A 19,775-nucleotide genomic window follows, 5' to 3' on the forward strand; every position below is an offset into this window, starting at 1 on the left:
CTTTTAGATTACCTTTACAAATCTATCAATATTTTGTAAATAGCTTATTTTTAAATTTAAAAGAAATACTGCACTAAAGGAATTCACTCATGTAAACCTAAATGAAAAAAAATATTTAGATTTTAGTTTGCATTCAGTCGTTTAAAAGATAGTAATAAACTTTTAAAAGGAAGAGACATTAAGATGAAAAGTAGCAACTTGGAATGGTAATATTTCTTATTTAAATAAAAAAAAAAGCAGAAGAAGAAGAGAAGAGGAGGAGGAATGGAGCTATTATATTGGGGAGGAAAATTGCACGAATTTATCAATATTATTAATTCATTACTGACTTTATCCTTAGTTTTGTATATGTAAATAAAAGGAACATGTGGAGCTTATGCAGATATTGAGTCATATACAGAATAATTCAACCTTTATTTGAATAGAAACTAACAAAATTATTAAATATTTAATAATTCATTTATAACAAAACAAACAACTTTTGATAGCAATCTACCAACTTTAGATACAAGCATTCAAAATTTTGGAATATCAAGAATTCCTGGAATCTAAATCAGTACACATTATTGTGTTCTACCTGAGCGATCAAATAATAATATGAATAAATATTTTATATCCAGATTGTACCATGTTCTAGTTATATGTACAGGGTGATTAATTTAAAAGTTCAGAGGAGTGCCGAGGATTAGGCGCGCTGGGAAGCAGGGACAGCGAGCGCAGTGCCCGCAATGACAAGACGGCATAGTCGGCTCAAAGAAGCGGAATGATTACGCCTATAGAAACTAAACAAAACTGAACTCACCGGCTACGTAGATGCTCTGGACAAATAAGTAAATGAATGAATAAATAAATAAATAAATAAATAAATAAATCAGCTAGGAAATTAAACTGAACTCGCCAGTAATAAACAAATCAACTAGGAAATTAAACTGAACTCACCAGTATTTACAGACGATGCTGAAAGTGATCTTCTCCAGCTGCAATGCAAGCTTCACATTTTGTAATGAGATTTCAAAACACACTTTGTAGTTCATGGACACTGATAGAACGCACAATGTTCCTAATTTCAATTTTTAATTCTTCTGCAGTTCGAGGATTATTCCTGTAAACTTTTCCTTTCAGATTTCCCCATAGATAAAATTCACATGTGCTTAAATCAGGCGAACAAGGGAGGCCATAAGCGTTTACTGATGACCTGATCATCATCGACCACTTCCCGTATCCGTCACATAGAGCTACGCGCCGTATAGGCCGTTGCACTATCCTGCTGGAAATAGCCGTACCTTTTCTCTTCTTCAGTCAGTTCAGCAAAAAATGGTTCCAGAATGTTGTGAATATAACGGTCTGAAGTAAACGTGTCCTGAAAAAATATCGGACAGATAATTCGTCGGGCACTGATAGCGCACCACACACCCACCTTCACATCGTGCAGAGGTCTTGGTGTAAAATGTGCGGATTGTCTGTATCCTCGATTCTATTGTTCTGTGAATTGACATATCCACTCAAATGAAACCAGGCTTCGTTGCTCATAAAAGAAAGTTTGGATCCACAATACCGTCGTGGACACTTCATTAGCCAATTGCAAAATCGTATTCTTGGATTGAAATCTGTAGGGAGTATGTTATGGACTGAATGAGTCCAATAAGATTGTAAATGTAACAATTTTGTTGCATTACGTGCTGAAGAAGGTGAAATACCACTTTCCTGAGCTACTCTCCAAAGCAACTTATGTGGACAGACCTGGAGTCTTGCCTGTATATCTTCTAACCTCTCCCGTGTGAGAGCTGTTCTCCATCGCTTCTTTTTCTTATTGATTATGCGCCACTTATAAACGAGCTGATGCACGTAACGTTTTGATGGTAATGTCGCACTGGGAAATTGTCTACAGGATTTTCAAAGGCACCTTTTAAGTGGTTTCTCCTTCTTGTGCATACAACACTCAACCAAAAATATTCTTTGCTCTATAGTGTATTTAACCATCGTGATAATAACCTCACAACACACTTTAAAAGTCCAATAGTTCCTAGCGAACTGAGGGACAGAGTGCTAAATAGCTGTGCGCTGGCAGGAACCCTTATCTCGCCAGTGTTGACACAAGCCATATGGCGCTCGCTCGGGAATTCCCACGGCATGTGAGCAGAAGTCTGAACTTTAAATTATTCTCCCTGTACAATTCTACATACAGCCTAGAAGTTGTAGATGCTTTGTATATATTGCAATTATTATTATGGCGACAGATTCATTCACTAAACCTGAGGTAATCACTCTCCTCAGGCAACTACATATCAGGTATTGTAGGCCCCTCTCTCTACCTCAGCTTCTAATGTGCGTTTTCATCTGATTATCGAAGATTTCAAACTACTACCAACAGATATGCAGCCCTTGTGCGAGATACCCTGTAAAATTTTCTAAGATTGTTATGTGATTGAGGGGGTGAATAATTCTGTATGTTCTGACATCTGTGAATTGCTGATCTTCCACCATCCTAATAAATACAGCATGATACTGATCATGGGGATAATTTTGACAATCCATAGCCTGTTTTCAGTCATCTGACCGGGTCAGGAGTGGAATGAATGGGCCAAGCTAGCGGCAAAGATAGGCTGCCGAGGCCTGTAGGACTCCTCTGGGGCAATGGTTAATGTTAAAAATTAAATAATTGAAAAAGAGATTCAACCTATTCAATACATAAAAGAAAGGAATGTAGTGATTACATTCTTATTTAATAGTGATTAGAAATGGGACCGGTTTCGACCCTAGTCCAGGTCATCGTCAGCCGTTCAAAACATAAAAAACAAGAAAAACAATGCATATGAAAAAGAATAAGTGAACTCTGGATCGGTATAAGATGAAATATAAATTGATGATGGGGTAGAAATTGTGAGTCACTTAAAATAAAACAGTACGTAATATTATGAAAGGTAGTACGGCACACGCAGTGATAAGTAAAGTCTCTCAATGTTTATGAATAGTGGAGAACGGTCAAATGGGTCAGTTTTTACACTCTGTCAGGTACAAAGTCACAACACTATCGAACAACATATGAAGATCCATAAATATTTTGAAGTCGCAGACGAATAGATTTATAGAAGCAAACTGCCAGCTCTCGGTGATCAGCGCGGCACATCCAAGGTCATGCGCTGTGGTCTCGAACGCCAGAGTAGAATGGAGAATATCCTGAAGGTCCAGTATTTGCCTCGGTTGCGGGAAGTTAAGTACGTATATATAGAAATATACAACGCAATTCAGTATAATTGAATGAGTAATTGTACTCCTGCTGAGTTCTTGGAAAACAGTTGACTTGAAAAAACAATTGTAAAGAGAAAAAAATGTAGTAAAAAGCGCAATATCGGAAAACAAATGAAAACATATATGCACAGTGCGCTATTTTTTAAATTGAAAAAATTTAGGTCATGATTGAAGTAGTCGAAGTTGGTGCAAGACAAGAGTTAAAATTTGAATGAGGAGAACCGAAATGAAGGTAGTGGGGTTTTTTTTTTTTTTTTAAATAATAGAAAAGGTAGAATAAATTAATACCGGTAGAGGAAGAGTGATAGTGAAATAAGAGAAGAATAAAGGAAATTGAAGATAAATGGTGTTTTTTTTTTTAAATAATAGAAAAGGTAGAATAAATTAATACCGGTAGAGGAAGAGTGATAGTGAAATAAGAGAAGAATAAAGGAAATTGAAGATAAATGGTGTTGAAGAAGGATAAGATAGGGAAATGAAAGAGGGGTAGTTTAGAGTGGGTTAGGAGGGTGGGTTATTGGAGGTAGAAAATGTGGGTGGGAACTTTGTAAGGCATGGAAAATAGAATTGGGGTTTTGGAATTTGGAATTTTTGAGAAGAAGAATTAGGAAGTCGAAAAGGATGTTGGGTTTTTCAGAAATGTCGTTTAAATTGAAATAAGGGTTGAAGTACTGGTCAAGGTGGATAAAGCAATTTTCAGTTATGTTTAAGAGGGGGCCTTTGTTAATGATCTTAAGTATTTTCATGTCATTTTCAATACTGGTGAAACTATGCTTTGAGTCTTGTATGAGCTGTCCTATGGCAGAGAATCTGTTGTATTTAATGGCGTTGACATGTTCAGAGTACCTGATATTGAAGTTGCGGCCAGTTTGTCCGACGTAGGAGGAATTACAGTTGTTGCATTTGAATCTGTATACACCAGATTTAGAAAAAGCATTAGATTTATTTAGACATTTAGAGTTGTGTAAGATATCAAGATTTAGTTCTAAAAGAAATTTTCATGTTATGTTTTTTAAAAATATTAGTTATTTTATAAGCATCCTGAGTGAAAGTGAAGGTGGAAAAAGCAGTTGGTTTTATTGTGTCTTTAGATAAAGTGGTTTTTGGACGGTGTTTGAATTTGTTGATGATGCGGTTTATGAAGGAGTTGTTAAAGCCATTGAATTTAGCGATGTTGCGGATGGTGTTTAATTCATTATTTAAATCTTTTTTGGACATAGGGGTGTTGAAGGCACGAAAAATTAAGCTGTTATAAGTAGCACGTTTATGAGCTTGAGGGTGCGAAGAATCTTGTCGTATTGTGGTTGCTGTTTGGGTTGGTTTTCTGAAAATTTTGTAAGATAAAGAAGAAGGATGTCTAGTGATAGTTCAAATGCAACAACTGTAATTCCTACGTCGGACAAACTGGCCGCAACTTCAATATCAGGTACTCTGAACATGTCAACGCCATTAAATACAACAGATTCTCTGCCATAGGACAGCTCATACAAGACTCAAAGCATAGTTTCACCAGTATTGAAAATGACATGAAAATACTTAAGATCATTAACAAAGGCCCCCTCTTAAACATAACTGAAAATTGCTTTATCCACCTTGACCAGTACTTCAACCCTTATTTCAATTTAAACGACATTTCTGAAAAACCCAACATCCTTTTCGACTTCCTAATTCTTCTTCTCAAAAATTCCAAATTCCAAAACCCCAATTCTATTTTCCATGCCTTACAAAGTTCCCACCCACATTTTCTACCTCCAATAACCCACCCTCCTAACCCACTCTAAACTACCCCTCTTTCATTTCCCTATCTTATCCTTCTTCAACACCATTTATCTTCAATTTCCTTTATTCTTCTCTTATTTCACTATCACTCTTCCTCTACCGGTATTAATTTATTCTACCTTTTCTATTATTTAAAAAAAAAAAAAAACAACCCACTACCTTCATTTTGGTTCTCCTCATTCAAATTTTAACTCTTGTCTTGCGCCAACTTCGACTACTTCAATCATGACCTAAATTTTTTCAATTTAAAAAATAGCGCACTGTGCATATATGTTTTCATTTGTTTTCCGATTTTGCGCTTTTTACTACATTTTTTTCTCTTTACAATTGTTTTTTCAAGTCAACTGTTTTCCAAGAACTCAGCAGGAGTACAATTACTCATTCAATTATACTGAATTGCGTTGTATATTTCTATATATACGTACTTAACTTCCCGCAACCGAGGCAAATACTGGACCTTCAGGATATTCTCCATTCTACTTTGGCGTTCGAGACCACAGCGCATGACCTTGGATGTGCCGCGCTGATCACGAGAGCTGGCAGTTTGCTTCTATAAATCTATTCGTCTGCGACTTCAAAATATTTATGGATCTTCATATGTTGTTCGATAGTGTTGTGACTTTGTACCTGACAGAGTGTAAAAACTGACCCATTTGACCGTTCTCCACTATTCATAAACATTGAGAGACTTTACTTATCATTGCGTGTGCCGTACTACCTTTCATAATATTACGTACTGTTTTATTTTAAGTGACTCACAATTTCTACCCCATCATCAATTTATATTTCATCTTATACCGATCCAGAGTTCACTTATTCTTTTTCATATGCATTGTTTTTCTTGTTTTTTATGTTTTGAACGGCTGACGATGACCTGGACTAGGGTCGAAACCGGTCCCATTTCTAATCACTATTAAATAAGAATGTAATCACTACATTCCTTTCTTTTATGTATTGAATAGGTTGAACCTCTTTTTCAATTATTTAATTTTTAACGTTAATACTTTCAATACGGAACAATGAAATTTTTATCTTTAAATGCAATGGTTAATGTCGGACAGATGAAATGAAATGATGTTTGAGAGTGTTGCTAGAGTGATAGACGATAGGAAAAACTGGAATATCCAGAGAAAAACCAGTCCTGCCTCCACTTTTCCCAGCACAAATTTCACGTGGAGTGACCGGAATTTGAACCATGGGACCCAGCGGTGATAGGCCGGCGTGCTGCCACCTGAGCCATGGAGGTTCTTCATCCACATAATATGTCTCAGAATTACATTTTAAGTGGTACAGTCCAAGAACCTGTCACCTCAATGATCTATGATCAGCCATGGATAACATTACTTTTCTCTATGGCTAATACATTTTCTTGAGATTATGTTACCAAGTGAGTAAGTAGGCTGCACCATTTGGACCATATAGCTGTTATCTTGCATTCACGAGACAGTGGGTATGAACGTCACTATGAGCAGCGCTGAAGATGGTTTTCCATGGTTCCGTATTTTCACACCAGGAAAATGCTTGAGCTGTACTTTAACTAAGGCGATGTTCATATCCTTCCCAGCTATAGGCCTTTCCTATCCTACTGTTACAAAAATACTTATCTGAGTTGGTGTAACATTAAACCACAAGCACAATTGTTTTTAAATATGAGTTCATGTTCATCTGATGTATTCTCAATCTTTTCCAAGAAACACAAATTAGGTACAATTAGAAGGAGGATATGATACTAGAAATTAATGGATACCAATCACTTAGAAATCACCATTTTCTTAAGAAGGAACATCCACAAATAAGCAACAGAAAGTCAAGGAAAATCCTACTTGGGCAGTTGTACAAGGGCTGGATAGTAGACATTATAGAGATGTCAACAAGTCAGAACTGAACCCCTACAACATAAGCTGAGGTACAGAGGCCAACAATGCAGTTTTTGATTAGCTGCTTAAGGTGGCTGATTACCTCAGATCAAGGAGGTATATTTCAGTCACTACAGTATATATAGAAACATTGCCCTACCAAGACAAAAACAAATATGTTTTCTGTTTAACTGATCATGAAAAGTACTGTATATTTATTCATTTCCATCTGGGCTGGATTACTATTCCTCTCAAAGATGGTGGAAAAGGCATAATTACATGGAGTGAAAGATCTGAACCGATTATCATAAACTTGCAATGAAGGTCCACCATCCACAAATTGATAATGTCAACGATTATTTTTTAAAATATGGGAAGACTTTAATCTGTGATATGTAAAGAAAATAAGGCCTGCTGAAAAAACAAAATCTGTAGAAAAAATTGAAATTATCAAAGGAAACAAATTATATGCACACATTTCATTAGTCCTTAAGACTATTACACCTGAAGTCCAACTGTAAACTGTGTATATTATTGCCTTAATATATATCTTTCATTTTATATCTTAACTTTCAAGCCTATTTTTTTAAACATGTCTAGTGAAATAGTATACAATTATATTATCTGATTTGGTACATTTTGGTACAGTAATAAAAAAATAACCATAGGAAAGATCCAGACCCTAGTCTTAGGTGAAATGTTTTGGTTGGCATTCCTTGCTGCTTGCTGCATACAGAGTGCTTCAAAAGCTGGTGCATTACATGTAGAAGGAGGAGGAAGTGGGTAAAGTGAACAACATTACGATCAAAATATGTTAGTAGAGTAAGCCAAACCTAGTATATGTATATACTGGTCAGCAGGTACAATGTTGTGTGTATGAACAGATAAAAATCACAACAGGCCATGGGAACATTACACCAAACCAGAAGCAATTCACAAGCACTACAACAATTACAAACAGGGGATAATATTGTTTCATCGTTTAACATGAACGTATCTGTTATATAGAAATGTTGTGTAGGAGGGATTACATACAAGCTGAACTCAAGGACATCAAATTTTTCTACAGTCTTACCAATGGAAGCATTCATGCAGTGAGGAGATAGTACGCCAAGCAATATAACAGGATGGGGATACATCTAAGAAACTTTGCTGCAACTGATCGTTGTCTGCAGGAAACTGGCAGTCTGGAAGTGAGGCAAGAGATGGGAGTTCAAGTAAATCTGTACAACGCACTATTTTAAGAGTAGGTTCTCCACCACTTCATTTAAACAATGTTCACAAGTGATGGTACAGTTGTTTACCAAATCAATAGCAGGTCTCTGTACTGAGTTGCCCATGATGGTGGCCTCTACACTTTTCACCACCACTACGTAGCTTATGGCTTCCTAAGTTGCATTCATTTGTTGGTTCCCGCAGCAGTGCATGAACATGCTTTGATTTTCCAACATTATTTAGCCCTCCAATCAGTCTAGTTATAAAACAAGACCTAATCATCAGTCACAAGTACCATGTGTTTTGGATGAACTCTCCCTTTTCTAACCCAGATGTAGCAAGACTTTCCTATCTGCTGCACAGGATTTGGACAGAATGCTGAAAAGAAGCAGTTTCTTTAAACAGAGGAATTTGAACTGTATGGGGCTGTATGAGAATGGGTGTGCCACGATGCAAGACCAACATGCAAATATGAGGCCCCATAGCACCTGGTTGGACATTCAGTGTAAGTGTGTTGCTGCACAGTTCAAGATATTGACCAAACCGGTGATGTAGCCATATCTGCTGCTAGATTTTGTTTTGGAGAACCGTTTAAAAAAATACACACACAAATAATTGGAAATTTATTGAATGTCTCCCTTGGTAAATTACTCCAGTCCCAACTCCTCTTCCAATAAACAAATATTTGTCCCAATTTGTCCTCTCGAATTCCAACATAATCTTCATATTGAGATCTTACCTGCTTTCAATACAGTAATTAAAACTGAGAGGACTCTTCCTTTAAGTAAAACTCACAACCTGACTCTTCACCCCGTTTACCATCATACTGAAATGAAATGTCCCATTTACCATCATACTGAAATGAACTGTTGTCCATTTCACAATCCAGGTCTTTTTTGCAGTTATACACAATCCTGTGACTCACTTATTACTCTATACAGTATAAAGGCATCTACAAAAAGCATTATCTTTGTTTCCAGGTCTTTACTCATATCATTTATATACGAGTAAACATAAAGGTCCAACAATACTGCGATGAAAAACTCCCCTCTTAATGATTACAGGATCTTGTACATGTTAAATGCCCAACAGCATCGACATATTAAAACACTGGATCCTGTGGGATATCCAAAGTTAAATAATATAGGGCATGGTGAGAAATTTGGTAGGCAGATGATGCACGGTTAGCATATGTAAACTCAGTTCAGGGTATATAATCAAGGGTTCCCTGGCTTAGCTACGTCTAGTTTCTAAAAGGCACCTTCGGTGTGTTTGACAATGAAGATAAAAACCACACAAGACTAAAGTTTTATGAATAATCACCTAGTGTCCAACTCAAGACCCTCCCATCAGACTTCAACCAAGTTTAATATGTACCTTCTTTATGTATCACTCTGAAATAAAATAAAATAAGAAAAACTTGAGTCAGAATAGAAAAAATACAAAAGAAAAACAAAGCATATTCATGGCGCAGGCTTTCAAGGCCAATGTCAACTGACAAGTTTTGATGTTTTTCCAGGGTATTAGGCAGCATTAACATTTTAAATGTGCCAAAGTTTCAACTAAATTCTAGTAGTCCTTGTCGAGAGGAAATGACATATGCTGGTGGCTGCTCATACTTTTATAGCAGTGAGGAGAAGTAGGAAGGAAGCAGCAGTGGCCTTGATTAAGGTACAAACTGGTGTGAAAATGAGAAAACACGGAAAACCATATTCAGGGCTGCTGACAGTGGATTCTAATTCACTATCTCCCGGATGCAAGCTCACAGCTGTGCGGCCCTAACTGATAGGCCAACTCGCCCGGCCAATGGTGCTTCTAAGGCCTATGTAGCGTGCCCAGGGCGTTCAATCTTCTGCCATCTGGCAGAAAGCAAAGGTCACCAACCTATTCAAATTTGTAGGCCCTCTTCTTCTCTACTGAAACAGCTGTCATGCTTCTTTATCTCCAGAGCTTCTTGGCAGGGACGACCATGTGATGGTGGCAGCCAGAACCATGGTTTTCTCAATTTTCACTTCATGTTTGAGGAAAGAGAAAGTGTGCACCACCACAGCAGATTTTTCTACTCAAATGAGACAACAATGTTGCTTATGTTCATCAAGCCTGGTTTTAATGCTGAGTTTGGTGGTCCTGATTTATACCTTCCCACACAAACAACACACAGTACATGCCTGCACTGGAGAGAGGTCCCAAGGGTCCTTAACTGAGTAACTGCTGAGATCTTTGTTGTTGTAAAGGCAGTTTTGATGCAACATTTGTGTTGTTGAAATGTCAACATATTTAAAATGTCAATGTGACCTAAAACCACGCAAAATTATCAAAACTTTAAAAATAATAAATGCTAGCTTGTAGTTTAATGTGACCGTTGTATCATGATCTTAGCCATATGACATCCAGTTTTATGTGGAAACTGAACCAATCAGGTGTAATTTTTAAACTAAAAAATTCCACATGTACTCGCCAGTCTTAGAACCGAAATGTCTTAGTGAGTAAACCAGCAACATTGCCACACCATTACTATGCCCAAAAATTAAAGGAAGAAATTAAAGGTTAAGTAAATTGAGGAAAACAAAAATCATATAGCTCATTTCTTTTTATAGTAGAAGTAGGGCGAGTTAATGATGAAGGAAATACCAGGGACAAGGAATATGGATAGCTGAATGAACTGATGGTTTGTACATCATGTATAAACCACATATCAGTGAGAAGACCTAGCAATCAAAAGAGTAAGTGTTAGTCAGTCCTATCATTTAATGGAAATGATACAAAGTAGAGATTTTATCAAGCTGCTACATTTCACTTCCATGTTCCTTCCTTTTAAGACTATTTTGTGAATCCTTGAGAATTTCAACACGAAACATATCAACAGAATAACAATACAATGCCACAAAATGTCAGCACAAGTAACAGGCACACAATACGAAAGCTGCTGCACTGACTATATTAAGGAACGAAACACGTTGAAAGGAAAGGAAATATTATCAAAGTGCTTTGAGAAACAACACAACATATATACAGAAACAAAGACTTTTCCCAAAAATGTATACAGCAGACTTGTTTACCGAGAACAGGCATGAAAGCCATGATCTTAGGTTCATCGGTAAAGTGTTGTCCACCACATCCACATCTTTACTGAATCGGTTCACAATCCTGCCAACAGGTGTAGTGTCGAAAAACCACATGGGGTTGCGCAGAATACGGGCGAGCAATTGGTTGTGGAGATGAGCGGCAGCATAAAGAGTACCCACAGCCATGGTGAGCGAGGAAACAAATACAGCAATTGCTGGAAATATAAGCTAGAGAATTAGTATAAGCATTATACTATTTGACTGGCCTTTTTCAGAGATGTACGAAATACTGTTAAATGCTAGCAAAAATTGTTATCTGAAGCACACAGTCCTAAAACAAGAAGACACTAAGTCCCTTATAATAATATGGAATGTAAACAGATGGAAAATAGATCAAAATGAGCAACAATATTGACACTTGCATTAAATGTTACTCTGCTTTGCTGTCTGCAACACTATCTAGCAATGAAAGGAAATGAAAAATTCCCAACTTTTCCTCGACTTTTTTTAGAGGATTATTTTAACACACTGATGACCAAACGGCCCTTATTGATTTTCACGTCATAGAGCAGCCGACATAAGCATATTTAGTGTAAGATACAGGCATGAGGAAAATACTAGAGATAAACTAATGACACTTGCCAAAGGGTCTTGCCTTTGGCACTAGTACTTCTCAGAACATCAAATAAACTGTCAGCAAGCAGTTCATTAAATATTTTGTTATTCTACAAGTGGTCATCTCTATGGAGTGCCATACTGACACTGCCTATTCATGCTACGACAAATAGGGTTGAATAAAAATGTTACAGTCACATTATCGGAAGCAAAAATAGTTAAGGGAGAAATATGTAACCGTTTATTCAATTCTAGAAATAGTCCTGATCGTCAGTGACAGCTTGTAGTCGTGTGAGACTGCCTTGTCTGAAGGGATGGATGCAATATTACAAAATACAGTTTCTAATCCTTTCCTGCCATGGTCACAGATCACTGGCCACCAGCAGAAACTGCTTTCCCTGGTGCTAGACTTCTGTATTTTGGATCCTCAACCTGAATTAGTGACCACCAAATCAAGATGAAACTGGAGAAAAATTTTGTTTATAAAACTTGCAGTTCAGAAGTCAAGTCCCTATTTCGAACACCTTCATAACTGTTGTGCTCTGATTTTGCTTCCATATTGCAAGTTCAGACATACTGTAGTGTCCTGCAACATGTAGAAATTCATCTCAAGAAATTAAAACTTCTAATTACAATTCTCTTAGGCAAAAGATAGTAAAATGAGCTGAACAGAGGTCTTCCCATCCATGCTTTAGAACTCAGGGTTACAGCTGACATTTCCCAGTAATATATGAAGAAAATTTAGTAAAAGATCACATTTAGTAACTACAATGGCTCTTCAGTTCAGTAGCTCAGTTCCATCAGTTTTCTTTCCATATTATGACAAGGAAGCAGATAATCCATTCCAATTGCAAGATTTACAAAATCTGGACAAAAAGAAAAACATTTTTGGATGATATCTGCCAATTCTGCCAATTCCTACATTTGTACGATAATTATCAACCAAGTATGGAAAACGAGAAGTCTATTTGTATTTGCTTCATATAAATGGAAGTAGAATACTGTTGTAATTTTTAAAAGAATTAATAAAACATTGCACATCATTAAGCTTGTAACATGTACACAAAACTTATCCATTAACAACATCTTCATATGGGACGGACAGTAGTAAGAATACTTTTGTATAACGCGCAAGTTCATATACTAATTATTAGAACTATTGGCCAGGTACAATTATGACTGGGAGAAAGATTGGCAATGTGCTTTCTCCTTCAGCTTCCTGCTTAATTGATAAGAGAAATAATTTATCCTACTGTATGAGAAAGTATCAAATAAGAGAGAGAATGTATCCTTTTACTATTTTAGGCAGCGTACAAGTTGATATTGTCTTCTTTGATGGGAAAACAAAACAAAAAATTATACTGAGCAAAATCTGCATTGTATGAAGGGTGCAGCATACACATGTACTCGCCTATTTTGTTTTGGAATTGCATCAACAAAATAATTATTCCTTTAATTGGAATGTTTTATATTTCCACCATTCAACACTTAATATATATACATATTTTAGAACGTGTTTCATTCTGTGAGACCTTATTCAGCTAATGCCTGAAAGGAGCTGCACCACCTCAGGATGAGGACACAAATTTACTAATGCCCTACCATAGGACGTGTGTGCAGCACAGTCTCTAGTTCACCCAGTGATACTTGGCAATCTTTCCAAACAATGGAATGAATTATTCATTAGCTCATTACAGAACAATGGTTGCATAGACAAGATATTGCTTTTAGACAATGATGATGACTGTAAACTTCAAAAATGAAATACATGGATGAACGATCTTTTTCATTTTTTCTGATTGCACACGATCCATTCAGACAAAGATGTGATATATCGGTATACAAACTCATTTTAAAAAATTTCACTCTTATCTGACTTTTTTTCATACATCAAACACACTAAATTAATATGGGGAGAAATCAAACCAAGAACTTATCTGGTAAGAAGGTAGTCTATAACACACACACACACACACCGAAGCTTTATTCTTTATTTTATGCGGTTGTGTGTTTTCACGATTCTTTATTGACTACATTCCTACTTAAAGTCAATATATTTCTTTCCCCCACCTGTGAACTGTATTCTCTGCTTTTAATTAGCCTTCCTATCCAAGAGTTCAGAAATTAACAAAAATCATAAAATCATGAATACAAAATCCCAGAGTAAATTTCAAAAAATGAGGCATTGTAATCAACAATCAAGAAATATAAAAATACTGAAAGACACTAAAAGTCGTGGGCCTTTAAACTTATTAGGTACAGATTTTGATTTTTTAAAAGACCATTTTTAAAACAGATTTCAGGAAATGTCATTTCAACACCAGTAATTACAAGAAACATAAGGGGGTTAAAAGTTGAAACAGGACTGAAAGTTAATAATCCTTGGATTTAATATTCTATACCTGAAACATTATTAGGGCAGACAATAACACTTATCTTTCACAGCAGCTGAATCAAAACTCAAATTACTAATACAGTATTGAACTCTCTGACCCAGTCATTCCTTGCTTTTTTTAAAGTATTCTGGGATGATGTATTCATGTATACCTCAAATTGCTTTGTAGATCTATTCCATTAAACTAACTCGCAGCGAGAATAGTAAATTTAAAATATGCTGAATCATGAAAAGCTTTTATTGCCATTCACAATATTAGCAAGAACAAAAATCCTAAAAATAATACCTGTTTGTGATGAACTATATTAAAATGTCATGAAGTACATGGGCAAGTAATATAGCAACACAGATTATTTAGATGTGCAATTCACACATAGGATAGAACCCTTAAACTGAAGACAGAAGAGAACTAATGTTAGTGAAAAGCAAGAGAATATAAGAAGCTGACCTCTTAGAAAGAAAAAGACATCCACAGAAAAGTATGCTGCACACCATATGTATAGATATAGATACATGCATATGTGACAGGCTATATATAGTGCACCCTTGATACTACATCCAAATTCGTACACATAAAACAAGAAAAGTTCACAGATTTATCTGCTTGTGGTTTACATGAGTGTAGATTGTGATCACAGATCAGATTTTACACAACTTACCTCCTCCTCGTAACTCACAACACTATATGGATTTGCCTGAATGTAAGATACTCTCTCACAGAATGTTATGAAAAAATAAAATAAACATTAACAAATAAAGTACTCTTCAAATACAAAATAACTACAAATTTTATCTCAAGGCAATCATCACATCACATCTTAAAATTACCTCAAAATATTAAAGAGGATGGATAAGGATATCAGTATGAAAAACATGAATGCATCTAGAGTGACCAGACATCCTGCAATTTAAAATACCTTTCCTGAAATCCCTAAAAATGGCTGGCAACAGTAAAAATAACTTGTTTTCATTACCATGAGAAAGGTCCAGAAAAACTGTAATCTGATATTAAATATACACACTACTATTATTCTTAAAATTGTTTGTACAATGTAACAATTTTTTATATTTAAAAGCAGTTGTTCAGACTGAACATATTTCCTGCTCAGATATATCTTAAGAAGAAGAAGAAGAAGAAGAAGAAGAAGAAGAAGAAGAAGAAGAAGAAGAAGAAGAAGAAGAAGAAGAAGAAGACTAGAAGACTTTAGTTTTACTTTGCAAGAAGATGAGAAAGGTTTCATAACAATGCAATTCCCCTCCATGGGAATTTAGAATTTTCCATTCGGAATTGCTAGGCGGGCAATAATTCCACTGTGGAGATTTATCTCCCGTATGCAGTTATCGGACTGTGCCTCTTATAAGGGCTTCTGATAAGTTCAACTGCATACACCCCAGCGTCAGTGGGTAGGGTCTGACACATCCCACTCTGATGAGTCTAGTGTCAGACCTAAGACAAAATGCTGGTTAATAGAGCAAACACCTGAAAAGCCTTACATCTGATATGTTTTTGACATCCCAGTAAGGATGTAAAACAAAAGCTTAAGGATTCCACGTACTCAATACTATTCATTGTAACCTTAAAGTTACATATATTTAATGAAACTAGTTTTGGTCTTGCTAGCAACCATCAGTCAAAATCAATAAAAGAGAAGGCAAGACTTGAATTATAGATAAAATTTATGAAGCAAGCATATGTTGTTGAAATTCAGTGCAAGACAAGTAAAGATTTGGATGCTAAACACGCAATCTGTTACCAGTGTACTGCAGTTCAACCTGTATATTAAGAAAGGCATCCAGGAATGTAAGGAGGATATGGAAGGGAACAAAATAATAAGGTTTGCTGATGAAATAGCTGTCACTGAAGAGAATCCAGAAAAACTACAAAATGCATCAAGCAGGAATGAACAAGATATTGAAAGAAAAGTACAACTTGAAAATTAATGCAAAGAAGACCAAAATTATGGCGTGCAACCAACATAGTACAATTATGCAATTGTAGAAAAGGGTGTAGCTTACATCAAGGAATACAAATGTAGACACCAGAAGGAGATCCATTAAATGCTATGTCTGGAGTGTGGCCTTGTTTGGCATGGAAACATGGACTACTGTGCATGTGATGAAAGATCTCTGGAGGCATTCAAGATGTGCTGTTTGAGGAGGATCGAAGGATCTCATGAATAGCAAAGCAGACAAATGAAAACAGTCTAAGAAGAATAGATGTAAAATGATCTCTACTACCAACAATAAAGAAAAGACCAATTAATAGGCCATTTTTACATGCAAACAGTTTTACAGTTAGTATAATGGAAGTAGTTATACAAGGCAGGAGAAGAAGATATAGACTACGGTAGTATACAAGAGAGATAAGAGAAGACATAGGATAAATCATATAAGACTAAGACACCGGAGAGGAGTGGAAGAGAAGAATTCCCGTCAACCAATCTTTGTTCTGAGAATTAAGGAGAAAGAAGCGAAAAACAGTCATTATCATATGAAGAAACTATCAACAACAACAACAACAACAACAACAAAATTAAATAAATAAATAAATAAATAAATAAATAAATAAATAAATAAATGGAGAAGCAAGTTATTTTTACTACTGAAATGTAAAATATTTCCTAAATTGCACAACGAAACCAATGCATTCTGTTGAAAGTGGTTTCAGCTGCATTGTATACAGTTTAGATATACCATATTTATCCATGTAATGGAGACACATTTTACCCAATTTTTATAACAAAAATCTAGGTTGTATCTTTTTTGTGAGGAAAGCTCCATTAGGAAAAAATCAGACATGTTAAAACACGCACCACCTCAGACATAAAATAATCAATAGCATCAATAGAGACACAGAAAACCAGTAATGATTACAAACGATGTGTTGATGGTCTCGCTACAAACAAGTTTACATTCAATCGATAACTAACATCAACTGTTTTAATTTACACGTTCATCAACACAACCAACTATTGCAAGCGTTTCAACAATACTGGGTTATTAGCCCTTCAGTGTATTTTGTGCTCGATAAGGACCAATCTTAGAGTTTTCATATATGGTACTGTTGTTCCAAAACTTGAATTTGGGTATGACTAGTCCATCCTTCATTTCTCATCATCGCCAATAATAATAGCACACTTGAACAAAAGTAGGTTGATTTTCCAACTTCATTTGTGGGTCTTTTGATGGCTCGCAGAGCCCAATGTAGGAAGCACACAATTTGCTGCAATGAGCAGAGGTATAACTGGGATGTTGAATGGAAACCTTCCGTTTCTTCTGAGAACTTCCATTTCTTTCCTCTGTTTTCTCCTGTCATCTCCTATCAAACTCAATCCATCACCACCTTTCTTGAAAATGGAGTGACCATTATGTACCAATACCCTCCAAGACCTATGGTCTAGGGCTGATGTCTCCCAGTTATTAACACGAATGTTGCACCTCATATTTGCTTTAATCACATCTTTAAAGCATTTCCATGAAACAAGCCCGTAATTTAGCAGTGCAGATGGGCATCAATGATTTTAAAGCTTTGAATAGTTGGATCGAGATGTTCAAGAATCGGCACCAGCTGGAGTACAGATGCACGTGAGGCAAGGTTGCTGGCGTGAATATTAACACAGGAGAATTGAGGAAAAGTAAGACTTCTGCAACTTCTCGAAAAGTACAGTTCTCATGACGTTTTCAATGGGGACAAAACAGGCTTGTTTTATCACCTCTTACCTAGCAAAACACTGGAATTTAAAGGAGAAAGATGTCATGGAGGAAAGGTGAGTAAAGAGAGACTGACAGTCCTGTTCAGCTACAATGAAAGTGGAACGGAAAAGTTTGTTCCACTGGCAATAGGAAAAGCGAGGAGTCCACACGTACACATCCAATACAAACACCTGGGTTATAACTGCAATATTTAAGCAATATTTATGCATGCTGTATGCAAAAACGGGTGTTCAGAACAGGAAAATCTTGCTGTTCGTTGACCAATGTGTAGCACATCCCACTGATACAGTATCTACAGAACGTGAAAATTGTTATTTCCCTGGCTAACTGCACTAGTCACCCGCAGCTGCTTGATCAGGGTATCATCAAATGTGTGAAAAAATATATAGGACGTGGCTCGATCAGAAACGGTTAACATCTCTATGTCTGGGATTCTGTTGAACCGAACACGATCAAGAAGTGTTTTAATATGGCTGGTTTTCTATCGTGTTGTTGCAGATGACGTCATGCCTGTAAACTGAAAAATTGGGACGACTGATTAATGGCGATAGATAACAGGCAAAGACGGCAGTGTAAGCATTAATGCTTATATAGATTGTGATGATAGTGTTGTGGTCTGTCACAGTATGACGACTGATGAAATTCTCCATCAGCAGATGTCATAAACAACAGGAAGAAAGTGAAGAAGAGGACGAACCAGAACCCACATCAATGCGTATACTTTCAAAAGCGCTAGAAGCACTAGATGCAGTCACAAGTTTTGTTGTTGATGATGACGACATGGCTTTAATGACGAAGATGGATTTGATTCTATGTAAATTTGGAAAAAAGAAAAAGGCAGTCCACTCTGGTTATATTTATCAAAGCTGTGTAATGTGTGGCATTCATTTATTTATTCATTTATTTATTTATTTATTTATTTATTTATTTTGGAATGCGTTATAGTGTGCTGCATAATGTGTGGTAGTTAGAATACTTTTTAGAGGTACAGTAATTCATTTTCATATTATTTATTTTCTATGTAAGTTACCGATTACCTACGTTTATGTTGTGACTGTAGTAGTGCATGTGTAACTAATTATTCAGGTCGGCAATTTAACGTGCATGTCTATGCCGCTTTTGCTTTTCACAAATACAATATAGCGTTTTTAGGTAGTTCTTTTCCCGCATTTGAATTCCTTTAAAAACGTACTAATGAGGTAGTATTTGTAAATCTTTTTTGTCATGTTATTTGAAGTGACCTCCTTAGACATCAGTGGTAACTGTTCGAGCCATTTTCAATGCTGTCTATAGGCTGTTCAGCATTCACACATGTACAGCAATGTGGGAATTACAGTTGGATTGTACATGAGAATTTTGGATATAGCATTGATATCATAGTTCTCAAAGACTAACTAACAAAATGCCAAAAGATGTAACCACACTATTAATTCTATGCTGTATTTGTAAGTCCATGTCTGTGGTTGAAGAAAGCATACTGCCTAAGTAAGGAAAGTTCTTTACAACTCAAAGACCTTCTCTTGGAGCAGGTTGGTGCAGAATCTAGGTATTTTCTGTATTAGTTAGAAGATCAATCTTCCTATATGCAGAGTCAACAGGAAAGTGTACTGTGTGGTCAGCAAAAGTGAGTCTGCAGCCAGAAATCTTTGTTTGTTAGTTTTACTGCATACCTCAATCCATTCAATTTTAACATTTTTAAATAGTACTATGACAACTTTTGTTGAAAATGAAACGTGTCTATTGAGCCGGATTTTTTTTCTCTCCAAAATTTAAAGAGGAAAATTTCAGTGTATCCATTATGAAGCGGCATCCATTACACGAATAAATATGGTAATGTTATGTAAAGGAAATGGCAAAAAATAATGTGAATGATCTTTACTAGATCAC

The 19,775-nt window shown here is 36.1% G+C and overlaps 1 protein-coding gene across 10 annotated transcripts in view; it reads right to left on the reverse strand.

Annotated features, from left to right (window-relative positions):
* The window catches only part of MRP (Multidrug-Resistance like Protein 1), a 482,909-nt gene that overhangs the window by 184,099 nt on the left and 279,035 nt on the right, over nt 1–19,775 (reverse strand). For 3 of the 10 annotated variants that reach the window (XM_067153597.2, XM_067153596.2, XM_067153598.2), the window contains one exon: nt 11,159–11,379. The exons of the other annotated variants lie outside the window; for them this stretch is intronic. In XM_067153597.2, the coding sequence (XP_067009698.2) occupies nt 11,159–11,379 (221 nt within the window). The remainder of the gene's footprint in view (nt 1–11,158; nt 11,380–19,775) is intronic. 10 annotated transcript variants of the gene reach the window in all.

The sequence above is a fragment of the Anabrus simplex genome, chromosome 9, assembly GCF_040414725.1.
Source record: "Anabrus simplex isolate iqAnaSimp1 chromosome 9, ASM4041472v1, whole genome shotgun sequence".
NCBI classification, from domain to species: Eukaryota; Metazoa; Arthropoda; class Insecta; order Orthoptera; family Tettigoniidae; genus Anabrus; species Anabrus simplex.